Raw genomic sequence first — 20,179 nt, forward strand, 5'->3', positions numbered from 1 at the left:
TTCCACTCCAATGTCGAATCTTCCACTGTCCTGTCCTGTCCTGTCCTCTCCCAAAACCATAAACCTACTGCACTCTGAAACTGGGATTCCAATGGGCCCCTGCCTCCTAGCTTTACAATGATTATCAATAGTAACTGTTGCTGTTTCCCTCCCAGCCTGATGTCTTTCTTTTTCTTGACCTCATTAAAGGGGCCATGCCCTGGTTACTTCTTAAACAGACCTATTCAATGAATGGGCATTGCCTCACCCTAAGTGAGTACCTGCAAAGACCTTGGCCTAAAGGGCCCAGGGTCTTCCATTGCATCCTGGGTCATCTCCAGTCATCCTGAGGAATATCTGGTCACTGGATTCAGATGGCTCTGGAGGAGAAGTGAGGCTGGTGACCTGCACAACCCTCCCTCACTCAAAACAACCTCAAGTTTTCTTATGCTTCATACATGCTCTGCAATCCAGTGACACTGGCCCCTTTGTTGTTCCTCACAAAAGACAATCCATTTCTTTACTTTAGGTGTTTTCTCTGGCTGTACTCCATACTTAGAAACTGTCTCTCTCTTTCTCTCTGTCTCTCATTCTCTATCTCTCTGCTGTCTGTCTGTCTTTGTCTCTGTTCCCCACCCCCCCACCCCCATTTCTACCTCCTAGCCTCCTTGGCTTCCTCAAGTCTCTACTAATGTTCTACTTTCTGTAAGAATCTTTTCCCAGTTCTAATTTAATCTTAGTGCCTTCTCCCCCAAAGAGTTTCTCCAATGTGTATATTGAGTTTCTTGAGAACAGGGACAGTTTTTGTCTTTATTTGTCGCCCCAGTGGAGTAATTGACTTAGGGGCTTGATAAATGCTTGTTGACCTGAATCTCTCAGATGCAGGGGGTCCTCCAAGATTCTGTCCTGGGTCCTCTCCTTTTTTCTCACTCTAGACCTTATCAGCTTCCATGGAATTAATTAAATCTCTATAAAGATTATTTCCTGTGGTACCAGCAATATCTGCTATGTAGCCTAGTCAAGTTTTCCCTTGAAAGATATTGAAATGCCCACAAGATGTACTTGGCTCAGGAGCTGAAGACAAAGCAGGCAGTGATGCTCCCAGAGCTACATATCCAGCCCTAATCTCTCTCCTGAGCTCTTGTCCCTAATCACCAACTGCCCATTGGGCATTATGAACTACATGCCCCATAGACTCAACACTTCTGAAACATAACTCATTATCTTTTCCTCCAAATCCATCTGTTTTCTGAAATTTCATGTTTCCGTCATGGTCACCATGATCCTCCCATTGTCTAATCTTTTGAAACCCCATTTTGTCCTCATTCTCCCTCACTTCCCATATCCAACCAGTTCCTGGGTCTTGTTGTTTCTATCTCTGCACTGTTGGGCCCTTTCTCACTACTTACAGTCACCATGTTAGTTCAGATGCTCATCATCTTTCATCTGGACTATGGCAGCCCACTCCTAATTGTTCTCCCTGATATAAGCCTCTTCCCTCTCAAATCCCCGGAACAGCTGCTGAAGTAATTTTCCCAATGGGCAAGTCTGATCATGTCACACACACACATACACACACACACACATACACACACACACACACACACACACACACACACACACTTTCCCTCCTCCTCCTCTCAACTCAGTAAGATACCAAGTCTCCCTATAACCTCTAGGATGAAATGGTTATATACTATGTTGTTTTGTTCTGTATTTATGGGCCTTCATAAATTGGCTAAATCTACTTTTCCAGACTATTGCACATTACTCCCCTTTCCACATTCTTTGGTCTTGTCCTCTTGCACAACATTCCATCTCCTGTCTTTGTTTCTTTGCACTGGTCATTCCCCCATGCCTGGCATGCTCTCCTTCATACTGCCTCTTAGAATTCCTTCAAGACTCAGCTTAACCTTCTACAAGAAACACTTTTTAATGCTCATCTCCCTCCTTCAAGTGCCCCTGGCCCCAAAGTGCCTTGTATTTGTTTTACATTTGTTCTATATCCTTTTAGATGTGTATATATTGCCTCTCCCAATAAAAAGTAACCTGATTTACAAAGGGGTCTGGTGTATCCCCATCACCTAGCACAGTGCCTGGCATATAGCAGACATCAGTCAACCAGTCAACAAATGTTTGTTAAGTGCTTACGCTGTGCTGAACACTGGGAATATAAAGAAAGAACTCACAGTCTCTGCCTTCAAGGAGTGTACATTCTAATAAGTGCTAATAAAAACACTTAGTAGGTACTTGTTGGCTGATTTTTTTTGAGTGATCAGTTGGTGTGCCACCTTGGGCAAATCACTTTACTTCTTTGCCCTCAATTTCCCCATCTGTAAAATGAAGGAATTTAACTAAATGATCCCTAAGTTTCCTTCCCATCCTAAAGTTCTCTCTTTATGTATGTACATGTAAATCTTGTGTCCTTAGAAAGACTGTGAGCTCCCAAGGGCAAGAGACTGGAGATTGTCATTCTCGTGAATAAATGGATGATAGTAAATGCATCTATTAAGGGCTAACTATGTTCTGGGCACTGCACTGAGCTCTGGGGGTACCAATCCGTAAAGCAAGATAGTTCCTGGAAGCAAAAAGACATATTCTAAAGATATCACATATAAAGGAGTGGTGGGGATTAGGGAGAAGACTTGGTTTGGGAAGTCACAGAGATGATGAGTAGTCTCAAAAAGGCTCTAAACTTACATGTCTTTCCTTGGAATGATCATATTGATCTGGTTTCTAGGTGACGTGGTGGATAGAGTGTTGGACTGGAGTCAGGAAGACCTAAGTTCAAATCCAGTCTCAGATACTTACTAGCTGTACAGAAAGTAACTAAACTTTTGTCTGACTCAGTTTCTTTAACTGTAAAATGGAGATAATAAAAGCACCTATTTCTTGGGGTTGTTGTGATGATTAAATGAGATAATTTTTGTAAAGCACTTTCCATACCTTAAAGCAACACACACACATATATGTATATACATTATATATATATATGTACATATATATATATATTATTACTGTTATTCTCAGAGCAAGAGGTGGAAGTAGAGAGAGGTGGGAGCAGGCTGTGGGAGGGTGGAGCATATCATCATGACATGAAGATGACCAGACAATGTGGTGGATATGAATGAGACCAAGCTAGATATGGAGCACTCTTTACCAATCTGTTGCACAGGGCCCCAGGGCAGGAGCTAGAGTATTTCCCTCATCTCACTCTTCTAGCACCTAGCAGAGGGCGAGTTATTTCATCAATCAGAGCTTGCTAATTGATTGATCTAGTACTGGGGAATGCCTGGCTTCTTTTCCCCCTTTGGAAACAGAGAATCTTCCAGAAGTATCATATGCACATACATCCATTTAAATAGATAACATATGAAAAAACGTTCTTTTAGGGCCTGAGAAATAAGGTAGACTATGTATATTTATGGTTGTTTGCTGGATCAAAGCAAAAGTCGCTGTTTGGTGTTGAACATTTAGAAAAGGGGATTTCCAGTTTATTTCAGGTTTAATGGATATTTCCTTCTAATGGGAATTTCTCCACTGATGGGGTACTTTGAGAGGGCATGAACATTCCTGATGAGCAAGTGGCTTCAGCCTAGGTGTTCCAAAGGCTCCATAAGGCAAGATTTTCACCTCATTTTGTCTCTAACCCTTACTCTAGCTATTACTGGAAATCCTAGATGCCTGCCATACTATCCTCAGGATTCTACCTCCCAAGGAAGCCACCAACCCCATGTTGGAGGGTCTCCACAGCTGCAGACCAAAGAAAGTCTGGATGGAAGTGGAAGGAGCTCTGGTTTAGGAAGTAGGTCACCATCCCCATGACTTCACCCACTCCCCAATTCCCTCTCTGCTTAGCTTTGGCTAAATTCCATAGCATCAGCTCACTGAGTGAGAGTGCCTCTTCCCACCTCCCCTCATAAGCGTGTTTAGCATTTTATGTAACAAGGAAGCTAGTTTCAAGCAGATAACCTTGAAGTGTTTGGCCTCTTCTGAGAAAAGGCACTTTTAAAATCCAAGGTATGTACAGAGTATCACTGTTATTACACTGACTATCATTAGCACATGTCCAGTCAATTACACTTTCTCCCAAGGACATCCAAGGACATTTTAGGATTAAGCCATCTGTGCAAGGGACTCCAGGATCAGAACAGTTCAAGAGTATAAATAAATGCCAGCTCTTTACTGCTGATGGGATTATTCTAGTTATTTCTCCTTACATCATATAAGTAGTGCACCCTGTTGGACAAATGTGAAGAAAAGGAGCCTGGGTCTGCCAGTATTTCCCCCACTCAGCCTGAGGTGAGACATAGTTTTCTCCACCAAGGGAACTCTTCCCTCGTATATTGGGGGAAGGGAGTGTTATAGAGATAATGATCAGGACACAGATGTTTTAAGCGTGAGACTGAAGCACCTTACAGAAAAATGCTTCATGTCTGGAAGGCCATGTTGCTATTTAGCACTGATAACACTGAGGGGTAAAAGCACCCAGGAGAAAGGGGAGAAGCCAGGGACCATAACCTAACCCCCCAATCAAGTAACTCAAATATGAGTATTTGCATTGGTAAATCCAAACCCCAAACCTAACCTCCAATTCAGTCCTGACACAACCCCACAAATTTCACTTAATAAGCTTTTACTAAGCACTTACTGTACTCAGAATACTGTGATAAACATTGGAGGAGATATAAAGTATAGATTAGTTTTGGGGGGATATCACAAATATATAAGTAGCTGTAATTCAAAAATAAAGTTACTAGAGAGGTATAAGTTAGGTGTTCCATAATAAGAAGAAGGTGGAGGGTCAGGGGCTTGAGGAGAGAAGGAAAGTTTTAGAATAGTCAGGATGAGGAACCGTATAGGAAATCGAATCTGGGTACTGACCCCAGCCTAGATTCTAACACCAATCAAGCACCAGAGGCAGAATGGTTTGGTGGATAGAATATTGAACTTCAAGATCTGGATCCACTTTCTATTATAAGCCCTCTTGCTTGAAACCTGCTCCATGCTGGGCAAATCCCTTTACCTCCTTGGGCTTCTGTTCCTTATAAATTAAGGGGTTTATTTTCTTCCTTTAAAATAAAGGGGTTGCCTAAATGACCTCTAACAGTCTTTCCATCTCTAAAACTTAAGATCCTATTGGAATGCCCTGCCCCCACTTCCTGCACCTTCACCTGTCAAAATTATATCCCTCATTCAAATTTGTACCTCTTTGATGCACTTATTCTGAATGAATATATCCAAATAATGATGATACTTAATGTGAGAATATCAGAGAAATCCACAATACTGGGAGTTCTAAGGAAAGAAAGACCATTCCCAATGAGAAAGATCCATTCCCAAATAGAAAGATCAGAGCAGTCTTCCTAGGGGATATGGCATTTAAATGATGATTAGGATTCATGGGATTTTTCAACTGGTCTTCTGAGAACATCATGATGAAGTGGAAAGAAAGCCAGGTTTAAACCCCAAAGACTTTCGTTGGAAACCTGGTTCTACAATTTACTACCTGTGTGACCTGGGACAGGTCATAGGATCATAGATTTAGAGCTGGAAAAGGAGTTAGAGTCCCTCTGAGTCCAACTCTCATAATTTAGAGATGAGGAAACTAAGGCTAGCAGGAATGCTAAGTGATTTGCTCTCAGTCACACAGCTAGTATGTAAAGTAAGACTGGAACCTAGTTTTCTTTATTCCACTAGGCAGTAGTACCTAGGCAGCCCTGAGCTCTTATGGTTGTTTTTTTTTTTAATATAAATAGTTTACAGAAATGTCAAATAACTTGCCTAAGATCAAACAGCTAGCAAGCAAGTGGCAGAGCTGACATGCCAAAGGATCCAGTCCCTTCCCATTCCACTCCACTGCCCACATCCCTTTAATGACTAAATTCCGTTGCAACATCTGCTTCATGTTGTATTTCTCTCCCACTCCTTGGCACACTACTCACTGGATACTAGATTGAGAGCTGGAAGGAACTCCAGAAGATATCTAGTCCAATCCCCTCACTTTACACATGAGGAAACTGAGGCCCAGAGACCTCCCTCCCCCAGAGGGGCTAAGTGACTTGACCAAAAGCAAATGAAAGAGATGGGATGCACATGGTGAAAACTTAAGAAAAGTGGGTGTAAAAATGGAACTGGACCCTTTGACATTAGTCCTAGCTCTATAGAGGTGAGTCCCAGAGTCAGTCAGTCCCTCCCCTATTTTCTCCCTGTGGAGAGACAATACTCTTTCCTTAGGCACATACCACTTTCAGACCCAGGTCATACCGAGGGTCTCTGGATGTGTACACATGTTGGAAGTAAATGAATTTCTGGATCTGAGAGATGATTTTGGCATTGACCAAACAATCTCCAATCTCTCTGCCACCTCTCCTTTTCTCCCAGGAGAACCAGGACTATGCATCTGTGCCATTTAATGGGTAGATGAGAGGGGGAAGTGTCAGCTTTCAGGGTTTTGGGGTCCAGGCCTGGAGGTCCTAGTCTGGTATAATGCTACGTGTACCTCTGTCATTCAAATATCCCCAGAAACGAAGCGAGGGAGTCTTAAATCAAGAAGGCAATTAACCCAATCCATTCTCTTAAGCAGGAAGGAGAGGACCGGTCCAGAAGAGTTCCCAACCTTTCTGTTTCTGGACCAATCCTTGGATTATGCCCCCTCCCCTCCCTGGCCTTGTGGTCCACATTACACCAGGCCCCGCCACTGGCTCTAAAGTCCTCGGTGTTCCACTTCCCCGGGGTGAGGGTGTTGGAGGGCGCATATTAGGGTACTGCAGGAGTGGAGTTGAAGGAGGGGAAGCTAAAAGGCTGCGGGCGGCCACTGAGCTCGCGTTCCCTGCGCCGCGGGCCGCATTTCCTCGAAGTCAGAACCTAGAATGGGCTAATAGTCTGGGCAAGTCCCCATCGGAGCGCCTGGCGCCTCCGCTAGTCTCCTGTCTCCTTTTCCCTCGTGCCTCCCCTTCCCTTCTCCCGCACCCGGTGCGCTCTCGGGGAAGCTGCGGCCCAGAAAATGAGCGGCGGGTAGAGGTGGGGTGGAAATCGCTTATGGAGCTGTCCCCACCCAGAGGTCCACTCCCCAGTTGGTTGTAGTGGGCAGAGAAGGGCGCCCCCGCCCCTTCCCCGCTAGGGGCATGGGGCTTCCCCAACCCGGCCCAGTCCAGATCTCTCCCGCCTTTCCCCGCGCAGAGTCCAGAGCACGACGGGCCACGCGAGGACGGATTTATGAATGACTTGGGCTTCGGCACCAAGGCGGCGTGCACAACGGGTCTGTGTCTGAGGCCCAGTGTCACGAGTCCCTGGGTCTGCCCGGCCTTGTCCTTCCCCGCCCCCTCGCCGGGCCTAGAGGTTTATCCAGCGGACTCTGAGTGGCGAATGGCAAACCAGGGTGGGATAAAGCATTTGTGTGGATTGGCACGGGGGAGACCGTTGAGCCCCATCCTCCCCTCGGGAGGCTGGAAACTAGCCCCCAGCGCAGGAGGGCAGGGCTAGAGACTTGGGGGCTGATTCCGGCTGCACCCCAGCCCTCTGGCAATCCTTCTGGCGAGTCACTGAACTGGAGAGCACACCTTGCCCCGCCCCATCCATTTTTCCTTCCAGCCCTCCCCCACCCGCCGCCCCTTGCCATCTCCCCCCTTACTCCCAATCTCCCCACCGGCGCTGCAGGGGCCCAGACCCAGTAAGGCAGAGGGCCTCTTTGTGGAGGGTGCCTTCCCTGCACCCCCATTTTAGTCGTCCCGGCCATCCCCGCCCTCCTGCTACGGTTCCCAGGTCCCCACTCCTCTGCCCCTTTAAGATGCTCAGGTAGGCAGGCCCGGCTGGCAGGAGCCGCTCCTATGGCAACCCGAGAGCCGCGCCGGCTTCATGAATATTCCGGGTATCAGGAGCGGGAGCGCTGCCGGAGGGCGCTCCCGGGGAGGTGGCCAGTGATGTAAGCCCGGCGGGCCGCTCGGCTGCAGCGTGCGCCCCGGGGTGGCCCAGGAGGGAGGAGGGGGAGGGGGCACCTCGGAGGAAGAGGAGGAGGAGGGGAGGGAGAAGCGGGTGGAGGGGGCCGGGCTGAGCGGCCGACCGACGGACTGACCGACGGACCGACAGACCAGGCCGGCCAGGCGGACGGAGCGGCAGCGGCGGCTAGCAGAGCGCGGGGCTGTGCTGGGCTGCCCCACTCCCTCCTCCTCTTCTTCCTCCTCCTCCTCCTCCTCCTCCTCGCCGAGTCTGCGCTGCCCATGCCCGGTTGCCGGTCTCCGCGGCGGCGCCTTTTGTTCCCCGTGGGGAGGCGGGGCGCCCCTCCGCAGCCGGGCTGCCCGCCGCGCCCCTGAGCGTCGCGCCTTGGGGCGGCTGGGGGACACCCCGCCCCGAGCCCCGCGCCACCCCCGCCCCCGGGAAGGGGGCGCGGCGCAGCGGGCCGGCCCGGCGGCGGCTGGCAGGCAGGCGGGCAGGCTGCCTCCCTCCTTTCCTTCCCTGCTGCTCTCCTCCCTCCCTAGCGAAGCCTGCGGACGGACGGGCATGGTCGGCTGAGGGAGGTGGCGGCGCCAGCGGCAGCAGAGGGCATGTCCCCGGCGGGAACCCCGGCCCCCTGAGTCGCCCGCAAGGGGGTCCCTCCTCCGTCCCCTCCCTCTCCAGGCGCCATGGACAAGCTACCGCCGTCCATGCGCAAGCGGCTCTACAGCCTTCCGCAGCAGGTGGGACCCAAGGCTTGGATCATGGACGAGGACGAGGACGAGGAGGAAAGCGACAAGGACACCCGCAGGAAGAGCATCCGCCTCCGGCCCCTGCCCTCTCCCTCCGCGGCCACGGGCGGCGGGGAGCCCCGGAGCGCGGCCCCAGGCGTCATGGAGACCGAGGTGGGCAGCCGAGGCGGCGGCAGCGCGGCCAAGTCCAGCACCAACGGGGACTGCCGGCGCTTCCGAGGGAGCCTGTCTTCGCTGACCAGCCGAGGCGGCGGCGGCGGTGGCGGTGGCGGTGGTGGCACTAGCGCCAGTGGCGGCGGCGGCGGGAGCAGCCACCTGCGAGACTCGGCGGAGGAGAAGCGCCTCATCGGCGAGGGCGATGCGTCCCCCTGCGAGGACAAGAGCCCCCCGGGCCTGGACGGGGAGCCCGAGCCCCCGGAGCCTCCGGGGCAGTCCCCGATGCCCTCTTGCTCTGCCGAACAGCCCTCCAGCTCCTCTGTCACCTGCATCAAAGTGGAAGGAGGGGCTGGGGGCGACCAGATCGTTCCTGACGATGAGGCAAGGCTGGGCCAGGCGGGCTTCATGCAGCGCCAATTTGGAGCTATGCTCCAGCCAGGGGTCAACAAATTCTCCTTGAGGATGTTCGGCAGCCAGAAGGCCGTGGAGCGTGAACAAGAACGTGTTAAATCGGCCGGTTTTTGGATTATCCATCCTTACAGTGACTTCAGGTAAGAAGTATTGAGACCCAGCCCTTCTGCGCCCCCCTACCCCCACTTCCAGCACACTTCTCCCCAACGTCTACCCCCCTCACCAGGCTTTTGAATGAACCAACTTTTCTTTCTCCTCAGTGGGTTAGGAGAGAAGCTTGCGCCCTCAAATGTTCTGCTGTATCCAGGGAACTTTTCTTACAGTCTCTGCCCTGCTCCCCTCCCCAGCCCTTCTCTGGCCCACAGCCACAGGGCAGCACTTGGGGCCAGGACATAGCATGGGTGGGGAAGGTGCCTGGAACTAGGGGGAGGATGGCCTATTAGCAGAGCCTGGCCCACCCAACCTGTTTCAACTTGGCAACCCTGTCTCTGCTCTCTAGTCCTGTTGAGGCCCTAGTGATCTAGACACCAGGGGCCACAGCCCCATGAGGCCTACAGAGTTAAGAAAGACCAGTCCAGTGAGAACTGCAGCAGCAGCTACTGCACTGGCACCAGGTCACAAAGCTTCATAGGGAAACAGGGAAGGTACCACTACTAACTCTGCAGGCTCTCCTTACCCTGGGGCCTTGGAGATTCCAAGAAGTTTATTTGTGGGTATGGGGGTGGGGCCTCTGGTTCAGACCCTGAGAACTGAACATTTGCTTTTGGGGGAGAGACTGCCTGCCAGGGGAGCCACTGAATAAGTGGAGCTGAAGTGGTGCCATAGACAGTATGATAGCCAGGATCTGGGGCCGCATTGAGATGAGACTACAGTGACCTGCATCTCTGACCTACCCTAGCATCATATCAGGCTGTGAGCTCAGACCTTCTTGACTAGTTCAGGTTGAATGACCTTGCCTGATTCTACCTGCAGGATACCTGGCTTCCTGATGGGAAGAGGCCATCCCAAGAATTCAGGAGCATTCTGAACATCCCATGACTTCCCGTTCCTGATGCTCCAAATGGCCATAGGGATTGGTCTCAACCCTGGGGCCGTAACTGGCCTCCAATGGTTTTTGGTGATGATGACTGCAATGTTTCCCTTCCCCCAATATTATCCCCTGTGTTCTGTGTCTGAACAGTATCCATCAAGTCTGGTGGGATGTTTCCTGAAAAGTATAGACTGTCTATTGATTCCAGGTCCTGGTGCTGGCCAGCTGAGGTCAGGAAAGCATCTGCTCTGGACATGTCAGACTCTCAGGCTGGGTTATGGGCACTGGGCTAGGCAGGAACATTTTCATCAGATCCCTGCTTTAGTGGGGGTTGGAAGGGCAGTTCAGTTAGCTTTCAGAGTGGGACTCCTCAACATTGCCTTTTCTCTGACTTCCTATTTTTCTCTCCTTTCCTTTCTTCCTCCCTGCCTTGTCTGCCTATCTTAATGAGCACTTTTTCAGCTCAGAGCCTTCTTTGCAAACTCCAGGGAAGCCAGGTTTGTAATGAGAGCAAAGACATTTTTCATCCAATGAGCGAGATTTCTCTTGCTGGGAATGTCCAGTGAAGCCACATTTTCTGCTTAAAATAGGCAGTGAGCAGGGACCTCTTTGTATTTTTGGGACTGCTTGCCTCTACCATTCTCCCCAAAGGGAGGAGAGTGGAGATCAGTGATCTGCAGGGCGGACCAAGCAAACAGTGGCAAATGCCAAGTGGCATGGCAAAGCCCCAGGGTTTTCTGAGATGCTGCCACATGCCACCTTTGGCTCCCCAGTGCCACCCTCTCATCATATGACAGGAGCAAGCTTGGGAGAGAAGGTGGCAGGACTTGTGTTTAAATGGGTTGCTTGGTTGGGTGTCTTTGCACCCTTTTGACCTCTGAAAGGAATAACAGATATAAGAGGATGCTGAAAAGACTGAAAAGACTGGCAGGGAGACCCTGAGCAGTATAGAAGCAGTCTCAACCCAAAGGCCCCAAACTTCTACCATAGTACCTCCCTAACTACCAACCCCCCTGCCCAAATACATCTTTATTTATTTGGGGGTTATTGAAGGCTGACCTTATTCATGCTAATCAGCCAGTAAGCATTTATTAAGCACCTACAGTGTACCCATTTTTATGATCTTAGTTACATATTTCACTGGTCCTTTTTTACCACTTCTCACCCACCCAACCACTACCCTCTTCCACACACATAAGTACACCCTCTGGAAGACTCTCCTCAGCCATTATATTGAAGATCCAGGACCTCGGTGTTGATCCCAAACTCTTCCCCCAGCCCTTCCTCTGCCCAGATTGCCTGCATATCTAGATCAAATGAGAATGTATATAAAGCACTTTGCAAACCTTAAGCTACCACTTAATCCATTCTTGTCCACTGGCCCATTTGCCTGTCCTTCACTCCTGCAGTGAAATCTCCCTATCAGAAGACTCCTGGGAACAGGGCAAGGGAAAGAACATGTCCAGATGTATGAATGACAACCAGAGAGGAACAAGAAGGGTTTTTCTGAAATAGTTATTCAGGGCTCAGAATTTGAGACTGGAGGCCTCGATTCTGTATATCTTGGGACAGAGTGAAAAAGAAATGATTAGTGTTCTGTTTCACTGTCACCTTCTCTATCCAGACTAGTCACTCACATTTCTATATCACCTTACGGTTTACAAGGTTCTTTTCCTGTTAGGCTTGTTAAGTATGATTATCCCCATTTTCTAGATAAGAGACTAAGTCTCAGAGATGTTAAGCAGTTTGCCCATAGTCATGCAGTGAGTAAGCTGAGACTTGAATCTAGGTCTCCCTGGTATTTTTTCCACTCTGTTGCCTCCAAATGTTGGAGTTTCTCTCGGGAGGAGCTCAATCTCAGAGGTCCTGGGGACTGACAAATTCTTGGCCATGTTTCCATAATCTTTAAGACTCTTTCACCATCCAACCCAGCCTCACCTGGACACTGGTTCCTGGAGTTTATTCCTGGCCCATGGTTGATTGCACACCAGCACAACTCCAATGTACATATCCCACATCAAGATTTATGAAAGTGCTTTCTGTGGACAGTTGGAGATTTATTCATAATTTTTAACAGGGAGGAAGCATTGATCTAACAGAATTGGTTTAATAAAGAAGAGCTGGCACACCATGATGTATTGAGTTTGGTGTTCAGGCGATCTGTGGCAGCCACTGTTTCCAGCATCAACAGCTCCCTAGAGAGTGGCTAAGGTGTGTGTTAACAGAGGCCTGGATCGGTATGAAACTCTGAGGGCCCAGAACAATATGGGATATGGCTCGAGATCCCCTTTTTTTTGGGCTGTTTTGGTCTCTCCCTTGTTATGAACCTGTCTTCCCATTGGTTCATTTAGCACTTTCTTCTATTGTTAGTCTGTTTACAGTCAGATCTTTTCTTCTCCCTGCTTTCTTAACTTTCTTTTCCCTAAGGAAAATGGGCCTGGTATTTTGGTTTCTGGCTGCTTTCTACCCCACTGGCTTTTTCCTTTATTCCTACTCTGCCCTTCCCAGGCCCTGGCAGGATCCCTTGCTCCCAGCAGATACTGGGTGGTGACATTCAGGGGAACTAGGGACAATGTACCCCTGGAGACCATGGCTCTCCAGGGGTGGAAACTTTAAACAGATGGAACAGACATTCAAGATATTGACTGACAGAAAGAGAGAGAGAGAGAGAGAGAGAGAGAGAGAGAGAGAGAGAGAGAGAGAGAGAGAGAGAAAGAGAGATACAGAGAGATACAGAGAGAGAGAGATACAGATACAGATACAGATACAGATACAGATACAGATACAGATACAGATACAGGCACAGGCTGATGCCCAGAAGCTAAGCTGACCTTAACAAATACTTGGATCTAGGTGTGTTTGCATCAGCACATTTTATTTGTAATGGCTCATTGAAGGTTTGTATGGAGGGTCTGTATGGCTCTGAGTCATGTATGCTTATATCTACCTGAGTCTCTGTATATGTGTACCCATTTCTGTTTGTGTATGTGCCTGGGTACCTGAGTCTATATGTTTGAATCTGTTTGTGTTGGTCTAGGCACCTTTCTTTATGTTTGCTAGTGTCTGTGTGCACCTACATTTACCTACATATTCATGCCTGGATCCATATGTGTTTGCGTGTATTCCTGAGTGTGTGTGTGTGTGTGTGTGTGTGTGTGTGTGTGTGTGTGTGACAGGCCAGACTACAATGAGGGCCAACTCCTATCAACTGTGACCTCCCACAGAATTCCCTAATTGAGGCCTTACTTTATATTCTAGTGCTTGATGTGGGCAGGTGATGCTTGGGGAATCTCCCTGTGGGGAATGAGGGAGAGGCAGCAGTCCCATTCTCCAGACTCAGTCAACACGCATTTATGAAGCGCTTTTTAGGTACCAGGTACTATACTAACCGCTGGTGATACCAATAAAAAAAATTCAAAAACTGTCCTTGCCATCATGAAACTCACATTTTAAGTTTGTTTAACTGTCAAATGTAAATAATAAGAGTACCTACTTCCCAGAGTTGGTATGATTTGTAAAGAACTTACAAAGCCTAGCACATGGCATGTACTTAAGAAATGCTTATATCCTTCCTTCTTAACCTGAAGTCCATGAACTTTTTTTTTAAAGTAACTTGGTAACTATATTTGACTCTAATGTGTTTTCTTTGCTCTCCTATGTGTTTTATATCTTTAGAAACATTGTTCTGAGAAGGGTCTGTAAGTTTCACCGGACAATGCTCAAGGGGTTCAGGACATAAAAATATGAAGAACTCCTGAACTGTGTAAAACAAATGATAATCCATAGCTACCTTCACTTTCAGGGAAGAACAAATGCTTTTTTTTTTTTTTGTACTGGAATAAATGTTTCACCTAAAGTTATCAGCTCCTTTCATTGGAAACTGATGCTTTCTGATCTCATGAATTAAGGCTGGAGTTCTCCAGGAGGTTCTTGGGAAGAGACATCCTTAGCCACATAGAGGAAATTGAATATGGCAGGGAAGGGGGTTTCCCTGCCTTCGTTCCTTGTGAGTTCTAGCCCCTTCTTAACCTGGTGATCTGGGAAGAGAGGATGTCTCCTTGAGCTCCTACTGTGGCCACCTACTACCTACCTTTAATCCAGGCTCCACATTCCCTCTATCCTTTCTCTCTTGCTCTGTCTTCAAAGGGATGGAAACCTCAGTTACTAATCTTCAGAATCATGGAAGACCCTGGAATCCTTTTGTAGTATTTTCTCCCCAAGGGTCAACAGTATGAAATGTGAGCTGGGGTCAGTCAAGTGCATGGCTCATAGGACTGAGATCTGGGTCCCACTTGTCGGGGAGATAGTTGGGGAGGGTGGAAGAGTAGGAATCCTAGGGAATAAGGCACCATATTCTAGCTATTTCTGGGTCTTCTTTACCCATATCTTTCCTGAGCCATCCTGTAAGTGACAGTGTAGGGAGAATGTATTACACTTGGGTTCTATTGCCCATGGGCTGCAGCCCTTGAAATAATCCAAACAAGAAGGAAAAAATGGAAAGAGGAATATGAAGAAAGGGAGAAGAGAAGACAGAGAAAGAGGAGGAAGAGGCTGGTGGCTGGTCTCCTCAGGTTGAGTGGTCAAATAGGCCCAGCAGTCAGCCAGCAGTCATTTATTAAGCACCTATTATGTATCAAGTGCTTTCCTTGGTGAAAGGGAAAGAAGTTATTTCTCAAGCTTCCTAGTCCTCCTGGGAGTGACTGTCAGTGTGCGTTCAAAGTGTCCAAGATGGAACAGACAGTTAAGCTTCAGGGCTGGGGGGAGAAAGAGGAACCATGATGCAAAGGGGAATTCCAAGGTTAGCTATCTGAAAGGTGCTATCAGCCTGGTATGCCAGGCCAGGCAGGCAGCTTTCTTGAGCACTGAAGACGTACTAACCCTTGTCTCAGGGGAGTGAGCTGTCCATTTATTGTAGATTCTAGGCCAGACCTCCTAGAAGAGCTCACACTGATGTTTTCTGGGAGAGGAGCTTGGAATTCAGATGTCTCTGGGTTGCTAACTGTATTTGGAGTGGGGAGGGGTTGATGGTTTCTACACATGTGCATTTGCATGAAGGGAAAGGTGGGCTCTCTCAAGGCAGCAATGATCAGCATCCTAAGTGAAATGGCTCAGAATTCAGAAGTCATTCTGAGTATTGAGATGAAGTCAGTTACTGGAGAAGATGCTGCTTGGCTCCTTGGAAGGCCAGGTACTCCATTCTGATGGCCCTCTTCTTTTTCCTTCCATTGATCTGACTCAATTACTGGCAGATACATTGCCCTTAATTTTCATCTTGACCCTGTGTGGCTCCTGCCTATCTGTCCAAAAGGATCTGCCTGGCACCCCATGCCATCACAAGGACTGCATCTGTTTTTTTCTCCAGCATGCCAAGCCAAGCATCACCAACTGTACACAGACAACTATATTACAGTTAGCAGCCTCCTCATCCATCTCATTTCCCAGAACTTAGTTCACTCTTCACCCATAGTTCATCGTCCCCTCACTTGGTGACTGATATTTGGAAAACAAAAATATTTTAAATTAATTTTTCAAATAAGTATTTATTTTCTTTCCCTCCTGCCCTCTCCCAATTAAAAAAAAAAGAAAAAGATTAAAAAACCCCTTCTAACAAACACATCGTCAAACAAAACAAATTCCCACATTGGTTGTTTCAAAAAGGTATGTTTCATTCTGTAGCTTGAGTTTATCGCTTCTCTGTCAGGAGGTAGGTAGGATATTTTGTCTGTAGTCATGGTTGCTCTTTGCATTGGTCATATTTTTCAGACTCAGAAGTGTTTTGTAGAGAAACTAAAGAACTCTTGTTCATGATAGTCTAAAGTCCACCCTCCTTTTGAGCCAGGCCAGTATCCTTCTTGCACCCACACTTCTTGCTCATTCCTGCCTCTCGGAGAATTCTTATTCTGTCCTCTCTGCTTTTCTTTGTCTCCTTTCTCTCCTCAATGCCTCTTCAGATCTTGTTCTTCCAATTAAGGCTTAGCTCCAGTCCACCACCCTGCATGAGACTAGGTGACATTCCTTGGAAAGAGGACTGGCTTTGGAGTCAGAGACTCCATATCCCAATCTCTGTCACTTCTGCTCAAGTGATACTGAATATACCACTTAGTCTATGTCTTGTCATCTGTAAGAAGAGGGGGTTGGATTCGATGTCCTTTGAATTTCCTGGTATTTGCAGGCAGATCTAGCTCCTTGAAGGCAGGGCCTGTCCTTTGCCTCTTTTTGTATCCCTGGTACTTAACACAGTGCCTTGTCTCTCAGCTCACTTAGTTGTGAACCAATTAAGACTCAGTCAATACTTGTGGACTGAATTTTGTAGGTTGGACTAGGCCCTAGCAATCTGACAATATCTTAGAAACTCAGGATAATAAACATCTCCCTCCCATTGGTCAGGGCTACTTTCTGTTGCACTTCTCGCCAGCCCCGTCTGCTGCTGCCTGGATCAAATCCATCCTTCCAAGGCAAGAAGTGTTAATTAATGTTAGAAGTAGGATATCTACAAAGTTCCTATTAATCAGTTAGGTTTCCTTTGACTGTGGCACCCCTTGGTCTACAGGAAGAATTGGAAAGTGAAGGGACCAAGGTGAATGGGGCAGTGGGGGTGGGGGGGTGGGAGGCAGGGAGGACAAGGCTGGGGTAGGCAGAGGGAGCCCCAGTGACATGTAGCATTGGTATGAGATTTCAGAGAAGGAGCAGATGTTGCCTTGGTGCCAGTGAGCCAACCCAGAGGTGACACCAGGCAGAGAGAGTCTGGAGTGGCTCTCCTGACAGCTGGAAGGGTGATAGCAGAATCAGTCATGATAGCCAGTCCCATTAGCGCTACTGTTTTTTTAAATCAAAAAGCCTACAATCTGTCCAGGCAGCTTAAGGCTGAGAGAGGAAATGTAGTCCTGCTATGACAGCCCCTGCAGGGTGCCCCCTCCCCTCACTTAAGTTGTTCGCTCATCTCTTGCCCCTCCCACTTGCAGGCAGGAACGATGAGCTAAGAGAAAACCATGTGCATCTCCCAGCATTCAATGAACCCAATCCATTCATTGGTGCCCCCTCAGTGAATGCATATTTGTGACCAGTACTGTGCTAGGCACTGTGGGAGGAATGACAGGAAACTGAAGACACAGCCTCTGCCCTCAGGGAACGTATGTTCTAGTGAGAACAGATAGAACATTACTCAAAAACATCTCAAGGACCCTTAAAAAGGTGTCTATAATCAAGTGCCAATTAATGTTAACTGTGTTCAGGCTGCTCCTACTTTAAGCAAATCTGACATAAGAAATGCAGAATTTCCAATTAGGATAAAAACTATGCATGGGGCGGGGGAAGGAGAGGAGAAAGGAATTCTTCCTTTTCCCAAAGAATTCACCCCAAAGTTCCTTTAAATAATAAATTCTTCTAGTGCATTTATGGCATAGGTTAATTTATTCAAAATTCTATACATCCATCAGGGCATTAGTGCTGATGGGTTGCAGAAGAAAGGAGAGATCTTTCTGGTGGGATTAATCAGGGAGAGCTTCCTGGAGGAAGGAGTTTTCATAAAGATATTTCTGCCTGTTTTTAAGTCAGTTGGTCAACATTTATTAAACACCTACTGTGTGTGCCAGGTAGTGGACTAAGACCTGGGATACAAAGAAAAGCAAAAGACAGTCCCTACCCTCAAGGAGCTCACAGACTAATGTTTCATTGTTGTTCCCGCCCTGAACCTTATTTGAAGGGCTAGGCAATGGGGAAAGAGGGCATCTGCAGCAAGTTTTATTACACATAAAATGGGTTAATATTGGCAGCTTCCTCCCCCCCTTTCCTTTTCCCTTCCAGTGTGGAAATTTCCTCTTCAGAAAGGTAATTCTGTAACTCTCAGCTGTGGAGAGTTACCAAGGGCACTGGAGAGGCTAAGTGACTTTCCCTTGGTCATAGAGTTAGTATGTATCAGAAGTAGGACTTGATCCCAGGTCTTCCTGACACCAAGGCTTGGCACTGGCCACTATGTCATATGGTCTTCAATGTGGGGAGGGAGTTCTGGTACCCTTTGTCAAGCTGAACTACGTTGCTTTTACCTGGTCGTTAAATGTCAGTAGTTCCCCATTGTCTACAGACTCCTCAGCTTGACACATAAAACCCTTTACAATCTGATTCAGCCTCTCTTGCCATGCTTATAACACATTAGGGTCCTTGATACATGCTGCATTTTAGCCAGATTGGTCTAGGACTGTTCCAAAAACTCAGCAGTTCATGTCCCTCCTGTGTACCTTTACACAGATGGTCTCTGCTTCCTAGAATATGTTCCTTTCTTAGTTATACCTTTTAGAATGCCAGGCTTTCTTCAAATTTTTCTATTCATAGGCCATGTCATGGGCAGTTTTTACTCTCTTTAATTATTAATGCTTCCACTTCTCTTCTATCTGTCTGCCTATCTGTCTATCTGTCTATCTATCTATCTATCTAATCTCTATTTACATGTCTATATCACCTCTCCCCCTAGTATTATGCAAACTCTTTGAGGATGTGAGGAATTTTTGTCTTTCTGTCTTCAGCACCTAGGATAATTCCTTCCCCATAAGTAGGGGCTTAATAAATGCTTGCTAAACTAAACTGGCTTTTCCCTGATAGACAATCTAAGAATTGTGTGATTTTTTTTACTGTCTCTGCCTTCTTTTCCCCCTTCTGCTTTTCTCTAGATCCTTAGATTCTTGTGGCTGATCTGAACTGATTGGAATGTAGGACATCCCTGTGTAGGACACAAATCTGCTGGATTCCCCTTTGAGAGAGGCCAGTGATGCCCTTTGGTTGGCCCGCGTCTGGGTCTGTATTCAAAGATTTATTCAGGGAGTGCGTTTCTGATTGAGGAGGTTTAGGTGAAGACAGATGCTCATGGCCCCTCATTTGCCCCTCTTTCTACCCTACACTCCCTTCAGAAGTCTTGGTTGGTGCAAAAGTTTCTGTTACTTACACTGTTTTTCTGGAGACTTGCAAACAACTCCCAATAGCATTTACCACTTACAAACTTCCTTGTTCTCCTTTAGACTCTAGACTCATAATCACAGAATCTCAGATTTGGAAGGGACCTTAACTAATGCCTTAGAATGATTAGTGAGTTCTGGTTAACCAGACCTCAAGTTGTAGAGACACTGTAGGATAGTCAGTATATTGGAGAAATAAGGCATAGAAAACAGAGAACCGTAGATACGGAAATAATAGAACAATAGGTTAACAATGGATTTGCTCTTAGCAAAGCATTTGACAGACTCTCTCATGCTATTCTTATGGAAAAGATGTCAACTAGATGAAAAGACAATTAGACAGACTCAGAACAGCCAGTCCTAAGGAGTAGTCATTAATGGTCCCATGCTACCTTGGAAGCAGGTATTTAATGGAGTGCTCCAGGATTTAACCTGACCCTCTGCTGCTTAATATTTTCATCAGTACTTGGGCAGAGATGGATGACTTGCTTATCAGATTTTCAGATGACACAAATCTGTGAGGCATAGCTAACATATGGGCTGACAGTCAGGATTTTTAAAAGATCTTGACAGAACCAAACAATGATTAAATGTATTAGGGACAAAATGCAAAGTCTCACATTTACAGCTTCACAAATACTAGATGAAGAAGATGGCAGATAGGATGGCTAGAAAGCAGTTTGCCTGAAAATGATCTGGGAGTTTTAGTAGACTACAAGCCTGAAACGTGATATGACACCCCAGAAAGATAATACAGTCTCAGGTTGAATCAAAAGAAGCATAGTATCCAGAATTAGGAATGTGAAAGTCTTGACAAATTCTGCCCTGGACAGACCACATAAAGAATATTGGATTCACTTCTGGACACTGCGTTTTAGAAAGAACACAGATGAGCTGGAGAACATTCAGAGGAGGGCAGGAAGATTTTTGGAGGGTTGTCAGGTGGACAGGGGATCCACTTGTTCTATTTTACC

At 47.3% G+C, this 20,179-nt stretch overlaps 1 protein-coding gene across 3 annotated transcripts; it reads left to right on the plus strand.

The window, feature by feature from the left end:
- The first annotated feature begins 8,391 nt into the window (after positions 1-8,391).
- Positions 8,392-14,091, plus strand: LOC140517285 (potassium/sodium hyperpolarization-activated cyclic nucleotide-gated channel 4-like). Of its 3 annotated transcripts, none has more exons than XR_011971532.1 (3): positions 8,392-9,370; positions 10,203-12,471; positions 13,936-14,091. XR_011971532.1 is itself a non-coding variant. In XM_072628414.1 (2 exons), exons 1-2 carry the CDS (start codon positions 8,601-8,603, stop codon positions 10,255-10,257), a joined length of 825 nt encoding a protein of 274 aa, XP_072484515.1. In that variant the 5' UTR covers positions 8,392-8,600; the 3' UTR covers positions 10,258-13,921. The 3 variants fall into 3 exon arrangements, 1 of the variants encoding a protein (XP_072484515.1); XR_011971533.1 differs by having other exon boundaries at positions 12,338-12,471; XM_072628414.1 differs by lacking the exon at positions 13,936-14,091 and having other exon boundaries at positions 10,203-13,921.
- Positions 14,092-20,179: the final 6,088 nt, after the last annotated feature.

Source organism: Notamacropus eugenii, chromosome 1 (genome assembly GCF_028372415.1).
Source record: "Notamacropus eugenii isolate mMacEug1 chromosome 1, mMacEug1.pri_v2, whole genome shotgun sequence".
Classification (NCBI taxonomy): Eukaryota; Metazoa; Chordata; class Mammalia; order Diprotodontia; family Macropodidae; genus Notamacropus; species Notamacropus eugenii.